Source organism: Ostrinia furnacalis, unplaced genomic scaffold (assembly GCF_004193835.3).
Source record: "Ostrinia furnacalis isolate ACB-3 unplaced genomic scaffold, ASM419383v2 OfSCF2396, whole genome shotgun sequence".
In the NCBI taxonomy this organism is placed as follows: domain Eukaryota; kingdom Metazoa; phylum Arthropoda; class Insecta; order Lepidoptera; family Crambidae; genus Ostrinia; species Ostrinia furnacalis.
In genome coordinates this window covers 50,080-59,067 of record NW_021132635.1, presented here as the reverse complement: position 1 = coordinate 59,067, position 8,988 = coordinate 50,080, and the positions used below count along the sequence as shown (strand labels likewise).

At 48.9% G+C, this 8,988-nt stretch overlaps 1 protein-coding gene across 2 annotated transcripts in view; it reads right to left on the bottom strand.

Annotated features, from left to right (window-relative positions):
- Positions 1-2,655: 2,655 nt before the first annotated feature.
- Positions 2,656-8,988, bottom strand: part of Pkc98E (Protein kinase C) — a 23,834-nt gene continuing 17,501 nt past the window's right edge. The window contains exons 15-19 of one of the 2 annotated variants that reach the window (XM_028308214.1): positions 8,572-8,624; positions 7,514-7,700; positions 5,751-5,890; positions 3,769-3,867; positions 2,656-2,816 (exon numbers count right to left, since the gene is read on the bottom strand). In XM_028308214.1, the coding sequence (XP_028164015.1) occupies positions 2,739-2,816; positions 3,769-3,867; positions 5,751-5,890; positions 7,514-7,700; positions 8,572-8,624 (557 nt within the window). In that variant the 3' untranslated portion in view covers positions 2,656-2,738. Of the gene's footprint in view, positions 2,817-3,768; positions 3,868-5,750; positions 5,891-6,742; positions 7,701-8,571; positions 8,625-8,988 lie in introns of those variants that run through there. The other variant, XM_028308213.1, reaches the window with a different exon arrangement.

Here is an 8,988-nt window from a genome sequence, read left to right as displayed (position 1 = left end):
CAGTTTTATAACACGATCCTGAAAAATAATTCTATTTCCAATATGTTTTTCAACTTTCAGTGATTGAACACTTCCCAGACAACATTTTAATGTATTTAACTTTTGGCGTATTTTTATTATACGCGGGATATAGAAACTAAATTAGACGCTCGTCCAATGGGACTTATTGCCGTGGTTTTAAAGACGGCGCGCTCGATATATTGTATTTAGTGAAATATGTTTGAATACCGAGCACCGCGCTCGGGCCCGCTCAGAACATTGTAAATAAATCTACCCTCACTATCCGCCCTGACGTCCGAGCGGGCGCAACTATATGGCATCGTACAAACTATAACTATGGCCGTGCCCCGCTGGCTAGTTCACTGGACAGAAGAACATCATAAGAAAACAATACGCCAAGTCCTTAGCGAGTCGACTCGCCTCGGGATCTAACGCCTGACTGATGGAGTTTTAATCTGAGACCCAAAATGTAAATAAAATATGTAGCCAGGATTTCTTTTTTTCGATTTAACGACAGCTGTTATAAACGATAGCAACTTCAGATAACCTAAATCTTTAAATATATATTGAGTATTGCACAATATATTGCACCAACATTGTTTTGAAGTTGTGTGTGTTACAAAATAATAATTTTATATTTTGGATCTCAAATTAAAACAACGTTAAAATAAGCCTGCTAGAACAAGTTCCTGAGAACCAACACGAAGTATCACTTCAACCATTCTGATTTTTCCAAATATCGTTACAACAACTCGTACTAGTTTACAAACATCCACCAGCAGACGCATTTTAGTCAGGCATAACTTCGACTACCGCGAGTAAGGGTGGCTAGCTACGAAATTAACATAATGGCACCCCCGCCAGCCTAAAAAAGCAATATGTACCGAGAGTCCACCGCCTGAGTGGAACCAATATTATAGATATGCTACATTTCACTGTAAACTTGCTAAACATTAAGTAATAAGTCCTTAGCCTAGTTTTGACAAACTTTAGCAAGTAAACTTTAAAACGGACCGACGGCCTCGACCAGGGGGCCGAGGCGCCGCTCCACAACATCAATGTGTATTATCTATAATACAGATTAACACCAGGGCCTCATGCCGCGGCCGCGTAGTGGGGCCCCGCCTCACCGGCCTAATGTCTCTAAACATTTAAAGGCGACTGTTGCATCTTTCAAGACCTACAGTTGGTGAAACGATGCCCCATTACGACTGAAAGACGGTTCAAAATACTTTGTTACGTTTGAAAGCCATAGTTTACACCAACGATAGAACGATTCGCTACGACGGTGCAAGCTATATCTAAAGACGTCCCCACCTACTTATCTAACGTGAAAACGCCTTTATTTTGTATTTTAAACTGACGCCGGCCGGTCATAAGGCCTGGTATTCATCTATTCATGTCGTAAGGCCTGGCATAAATACTATAATTAGAGGTATAACTCGGCGAGGGCATCTAGACCTTTCCTACAAGTATTTACATCTCTAAAAACACGTACATAAGATTCTTTTTAGACTGACATAACAATGTGTACATGTCTTTATAGACAATTATGGGTAATATTAATCACTGAAAGCCGACTTTTCTTTAGAACAACAATTTTATTTTGAATTTGGGTCTCTTGCTAGCAGCGGTATAGCATGAAACAAAATAGTTCTGTTTTTCCTGAAATGATTATTATGAACAGACTTAATTTCACCAATAGCTGAAAGATTTGTGTTACGATCGGAATATTTGCTAATAGCGGTCCTGACTGTTATTCAAATACCAAAAATAAAACCAATCGAACGATCAGTGATGCATATTACCCACGCCCACTCATAGTACGGAACCGCGTTAGACTATTACACTATCCCACGACACTAGCGACGTAGCCGCCAAACACGGGACTATTCCGTTTCTCATTTGGAACCGAATCAAGGAACGACTCGAGTATCGATTTGAAATGATTCGGAAAAATCAGAAACCGAAATACAACGTGAGCATCGCTCGACAGTTGCCGCGATAACAGACGCGGACTCCCGCTCCGTCAGTGCACATCCGTTAAGTTTTCAAACACATAACTGAGAAAACACCAAAAACTCAAATGTACATTTTCCCATACAAGGCGGTACTCAGCGACGGAGATCGGTCTCACCGAGTCTCACTAGACCCCCGTCGCAGCTTGTAAAGTATGGGAAACCGATGTTTTTTTGATATCCTGCTTGAGCCCTCCAGGAGGATATCGCATTTGAACGTCACCTTAAAAGGATGCGCACCGACGAGCTTGCACCTCGACGACACCGTTTCGAGTGCAAAGATCGTGACGAGATTCGTTTACGGCGATATTGGCTTCAATGCTGCAATCAACCCTAATGGCAGTAACATGCGGTCACAAGACACATAATGAGGGCTATCGTTTTAGCGCTCACCAGTTGGCGCCACTGTAGAGTAAGGTCCTGTCACTTGCTAGTAGCGAAGGCAGTGGCGCCGATTGGTGAGCGCGAAAGTGGTAGGAAGACTAGCGCATTTGCGCTCATCAAGATGGCGCCACTGTAAGGAGTAAAGTCCTGTCAATCGCCAGGGGTGCCAACTGTTAAGTATAAAAACGATAGCCCTCATTCCCGCAACATTGTGATTAATTCGCAAGGTTACCGAGCAATATAGCCGTCACTCGGTCGCTCGGTCCGCGCTGTGTCTCGGCAGTGTGTCGCGTCTCATCGCCCGGCGGGGCGTGGCGGCGGGGCGGGGCGGGGCGTTCAGACGGGCGGCGCGGGGCGCTCGTGCGAGGCGGGGTTGAAGTCCCCGTTCACGAACGAGAAGCCGCGGAACTCCTCCTGCGAGTGGAAACGGTATTGTTACATAACATGCAAATGGTTTTTTTATTTAGTAGCTAACCATTCCCTGCCAGGCTAGCATGCGTGCCGTGATAGAACCATATCTATGTGTACGAGCTATCGTACATTATTACTTGCACATTTCCTTTTTATATAGAATCATTTATTGCTAAGTAGGCATTAAACTGGTTTGACCTAGTTTCAATTCACGCCACTCCGACACTCAGTAATAAATTAGTATATGAGCAGCACTCAAACGGGTCGGTTTTATTTAGCACTCTTCGGAGTAACCCATCCCTCATCAGCAAGCATAGCATAGCAAATACTACACTATGATTTTAGACGTCAAAATGTATGGGCTTATCGCGTAAAATCTTTAAAATAACGCGATAAAGGCTTATCTTGGCGCGCATCCTAGGCTTACAGCAGATTAGCAATTTGTCTGTAAACTGGCACTGAATCTTCTTCAAATGCCATTTTACAAAGTATAATAAGCTCAAGACCATAACAGTTTTTATTAATTTAAATGGCAATGACTCATCACGTCAAGGAATGGAGTACACAATCCTCAAAAATAAGCATCGCATAGGAAGAGACATGACACCGTCCTCTCTTGTGCCCATTTTCACCATCAATCCGTAATTTTTTAAGTGACTCCTGTTATGTGTTACCATAGGGGTCACTTAAAAATTTGGGATTGATGGCGAAAACGGGCATTAATCTCTTAAAGCCCGGTCTGTGAGCAGGTAGAATTTTGTCCAATGACCCCAAGCTGCCCATCCTTGTCGCTCGCACGTAATTATGTTGCTGTCGCGCTCGCACACTCACTGCGGGCGCGCGTCGCACAGTCGCGACAGCAATATAATTACGCGCGAGCGATAAGGATGGGTAGCTTGGGGTCATTGGACGGGATTCTACGTGCTCACGGACCAGACTTTAGATTCGATCGTACCTGGTTGATGGTGCGCACGACGTCGGCGGGCACGGGCGTGAGCACGGGCTCCTCCTTCGTGAACTCCGCGTCGAAGTTCGCCGCCTCGCGCTTGCTCTTCTGCAATCACACACAGCGCGTTAATACTGCACAACTAACTTAGCTATTATGCTATTGTATGTACTAAGAATATCAGCTATAGCTTTAGCGTGCGCAATATTTTTTTCTTTCCGATTTGATCGAGCGTTAATAAATATCCTTGAAATTTAATTTATATTGCGCCATCTACTCCCAAAACTAACCCTTCATCGCACGTGAGGGACGGATCGCTACATGAAGCGATATAATTTCCTACGTACTCGCGTGTTGTGACCTGCTTCATACATGAAGTGTTAAAAATAAAATGAAAAATAAAAATGTATTAATTGCCTTCGAACCATTAGACAGGTACATTAGTGTTGGTCGCATTACGGTTACGTAGCGTCGTGTCGCCCCGCTTCATGACTTGTTCCGTCGCTCACCTAGGACAAGGGACCATCCAGAGAGCCTAGCATTTGACTAGTGCGAACAAGGCTTTACAGATCTTAGCAACCAGTTGCGATTGGTACAACTGCAACGCGATTGCACAGCGCCACGTTCAGTCACAGGTGGCGCTATAAGTCTATCACTTAACTGAGTCAGTGTCTGAGGTAAGGAAGCGACATGGGAGGGTTTCTTTGTGGTGGTCAAACGTCAAGGAGACTTCAGATTTATATGATCTGTCACGTCATATTATGTCAATGGAGCATTCCACGCGAAGCGGACAGGTAAAAAAAGTCGATGTTTCCGATTTCAGTAATTTTTGAGTATGTTCTACCTATACATATTATTGATACGTGTACCAAATATTTTTGTAATATAATGACTAGTTTAAGAGTTATGGGTCTTCGAAGTTTTCGGCAACCGGTTGGCATGCAGTACTTCAAAGCCGATTATGGAGTCATAAAATTATATATTAAAATAATTAAACCACGGGATTTATTACTTCATTTACCGTGCTTTTTAACTGTATTTTTGGAAACGAAAAAAAAACCACCTTGGGCCGGAAGGGCGGGCGCAGGCGGCGCGCGGCGAGCGCGTCCCAGTCCACGTCGCGGAAGAAGGAGATACGTAGGAGCCCCGCGGTAGGACAACGGGAAGCAGTCAGCGAGCCGCACTAGACTCACCACCTTGGGCCGGAAGGGCGGGCGCAGGCGGCGCGCGGCGAGCGCGTCCCAGTCCACGTCGCGGAAGAAGGAGATACGTAGGAGCCCCGCGGTAGGACAACGGGAAGCAGTCAGCGAGCCGCACTAGACTCACCACCTTGGGCCGGAAGGGCGGGCGCAGGCGGCGCGCGGCGAGCGCGTCCCAGTCCACGTCGCGGAAGAAGGAGATACGTAGGAGCCCCGCGGTAGGACAACGGGAAGCAGTCAGCGAGCCGCACTAGACTCACCACCTTGGGCCGGAAGGGCGGGCGCAGGCGGCGCGCGGCGAGCGCGTCCCAGTCCACGTCGCGGAAGAAGGAGATACGTAGGAGCCCCGCGGTAGGACAACGGGAAGCAGTCAGCGAGCCGCACTAGACTCACCACCTTGGGCCGGAAGGGCGGGCGCAGGCGGCGCGCGGCGAGCGCGTCCCAGTCCACGTCGCGGAAGAAGGAGATACGTAGGAGCCCCGCGGTAGGACAACGGGAAGCAGTCAGCGAGCCGCACTAGACTCACCACCTTGGGCCGGAAGGGCGGGCGCAGGCGGCGCGCGGCGAGCGCGTCCCAGTCCACGTCGCGGAAGAAGGAGATACGTAGGAGCCCCGCGGTAGGACAACGGGAAGCAGTCAGCGAGCCGCACTAGACTCACCACCTTGGGCCGGAAGGGCGGGCGCAGGCGGCGCGCGGCGAGCGCGTCCCAGTCCACGTCGCGGAAGAAGGAGATACGTAGGAGCCCCGCGGTAGGACAACGGGAAGCAGTCAGCGAGCCGCACTAGACTCACCACCTTGGGCCGGAAGGGCGGGCGCAGGCGGCGCGCGGCGAGCGCGTCCCAGTCCACGTCGCGGAAGAAGGCGTGCGCGCGGATGCCGCCCGCGCCGCCGCTCACGCCGAGCCGCCGCGCCGGGTTCTTCGTCATGAAGCCTGAGGACATAGATACGAACGTTGAAAAACAGTGTTTCAATGTGAAACAGTATGTTGTAAAAATAATATCAAAAGTCGCGGTGATTCGGGCAGCCCTAGTGATGCTCTACCTCTGGGCTTCGGCTTCGAAATTCAAACAATTTTAAGACTGATTGAATCTTAACTTGGCTTCCGAGTCGAGTTTTGATGTAGAATTCTGAGCGTAGTTGAAACACTATAGAAGCCACGATAACCGAACGGTACAGGAGTCGGACTAGCTGAGTCGTCATCCGAGGTACGCGGGTTCGATCCCCGCTGACGCTCGACTATTGTGGTGAGCTAACACGTGACACAAGCATATTTAGATTAGTACGAGAGGCTACTTTAATCAATATTATGGGAGACTTTTGTCCAGCAGTCGTTTGGTTTCGACAGACGAATTAAATATTTATCAAATAAAACAGATTCACTTTGCAGTTGCAAAGTTCTTTTTAAATAATGCCATGTTCAGCAAGTGGACATCCTGTGAAATGATGATCACAAAACGATGCTATTGAGTTTTGTTCCTTTTTTTTTCAACAAATAGACGACCACTACTGGCCATAGGCATCCCCCTAATTTGCCCTCATCCAGGCGCTTACAGCAAACTACAACTTACCGCAGTCTTTCATTCCGCAGTCTGCATCCGCATCACTTCTACGAGTTTTGTATCTGCTACTTAAGTTTGGCCAGTGTCATGACTTTTATAATATCAGCGACACGTTATCTGCCTCAAAGGACCATCGTCAGTCTCTTACCCTTGAGGATGGAGACGGCCTCCTTGGACAGCCAGACGGGGTAGAGCACGTCGTCGTGCAGGATGGACTCGAACAGGTCGTCCTCGTGTCGGGCTCGCAGGACCAGCGTCGGGGCACTCACCCTTGAGGATGGAGACGGCCTCCTTGGACAGCCAGACGGGGTAGAGCACGTCGTCGTGCAGGATGGACTCGAACAGGTCGTCCTCGTGTCGGGCTCGCAGGACCAGCGTCGGGGCACTCACCCTTGAGGATGGAGACGGCCTCCTTGGACAGCCAGACGGGGTAGAGCACGTCGTCGTGCAGGATGGACTCGAACAGGTCGTCCTCGTGTCGGGCTCGCAGGACCAGCGTCGGGGCACTCACCCTTGAGGATGGAGACGGCCTCCTTGGACAGCCAGACGGGGTAGAGCACGTCGTCGTGCAGGATGGACTCGAACAGGTCGTCCTCGTGTCGGGCTCGCAGGACCAGCGTCGGGGCACTCACCCTTGAGGATGGAGACGGCCTCCTTGGACAGCCAGACGGGGTAGAGCACGTCGTCGTGCAGGATGGACTCGAACAGGTCGTCCTCGTGTCGGGCTCGCAGGACCAGCGTCGGGGCACTCACCCTTGAGGATGGAGACGGCCTCCTTGGACAGCCAGACGGGGTAGAGCACGTCGTCGTGCAGGATGGACTCGAACAGGTCGTCCTCGTGTCGGGCTCGCAGGACCAGCGTCGGGGCACTCACCCTTGAGGATGGAGACGGCCTCCTTGGACAGCCAGACGGGGTAGAGCACGTCGTCGTGCAGGATGGACTCGAACAGGTCGTCCTCGTGTCGGGCTCGCAGGACCAGCGTCGGGGCACTCACCCTTGAGGATGGAGACGGCCTCCTTGGACAGCCAGACGGGGTAGAGCACGTCGTCGTGCAGGATGGACTCGAACAGGTCGTCCTCGTTGTCGGCCTCGAAGGGCGGCTGTCCGGCCAGCATCTCGTACACCAGCACGCCCAGCGCCCACCAGTCCACCGATGGACCGTACTCCAGCTCTTGCAGGATCTGAGGAAGTCATCCCAACTAATATTATAAATGCGAAAGTAACTCTGTCTGTCTGTCTGTCTGTCTGTCTGTCTGTCTGTCTGTCTGTTACGCTTTCCCGCTTAAACCTCGCAACCGATTTTGATGAAATTTGGCATAGAGATAGTTTGAGTCCCGGGAAAGAACATAGGATAGTTTTTATCCCGGTTTTTGAAACAGGGACGCGCGCGATAAAGTTTTTCTGTGACAGACAAAATTACACGCGGGCGAAGCCGCGGGCGGAAAGCTAGTATTCATATAATTGGTTCCGCAACATTGGACGCTGCTGTCGACGAGAGAGAGAACAAGACGTCGCTTGCCTCTCTAACTGACGTATCTGACATTTTTTTCGAAACTGAGTTATCTGACACCATCTTAATCAATTTCGCAAGACGAATCGATCTGTCTAATCGCCTGAAAATTTTGCAAAATGTCAGTTAGAGAGGCAAGCGACGAAGAGAACTGCTGGCAGTTAGTGAGCAATCATATCGCGCATGTGACAGCAATGGCTCACCTACTGGAATGCCTCTTAGACCACAAGGCATAGTTAAGATACGTACAGAGTTGGTCTCGAGGTCAATAAACAGATGATATAAAAGAAAAGTGAGCTACATAACCTTAATCCTACCCAAAGAAACATAAAATAGCAAAATATTATGTATTTTCAACATCGTCTGATGAAGTAATTTTTTTTTTTTGCAATATTGTATACAGTGCAACTTGATCAAATCTTTATCCAGTTAATCCACTATCATGACGTCTTCATCAATCAAGTTGTTATCAATAATTCCATTTTTTTTTTATCCACAACGAGGATTCCATAAACCCAATAAATGTCAGTTCACAAACATACCTCAGGCGCAATGTAGTCCGGAGTCCCGCAGAACGTTGTGGTGGTCGCGCCGTCTGAAACCATACATCACAACTTTATATCTGGTCCTTTAATAGAAGATGCCTATAAAATGAGTAGCTACAGGCCCTCAGCTCTCATAATCTCATGGTCACTGGGCAACCCTGCGCCGCAGCCGGCTGCGAACAGTCGGCCGCTTTGCAGTCCCCCTCTGAAACGCTCAGTATCATCATTGGGCCACATTAATCGATCAATCTAAGATTGGTTTAGAAAATGGAATAATAAGAAATATAGGTTTGTAAAAGACGAGATAGCAAGAATTTAAAAATATTGTGCTCAGATTAGTGATCTTCCTGACTGCCGGAATACGACTCTCTAATTTACTCAGAGGCACACGGAGGATTTGGCTTCTTTTCACCC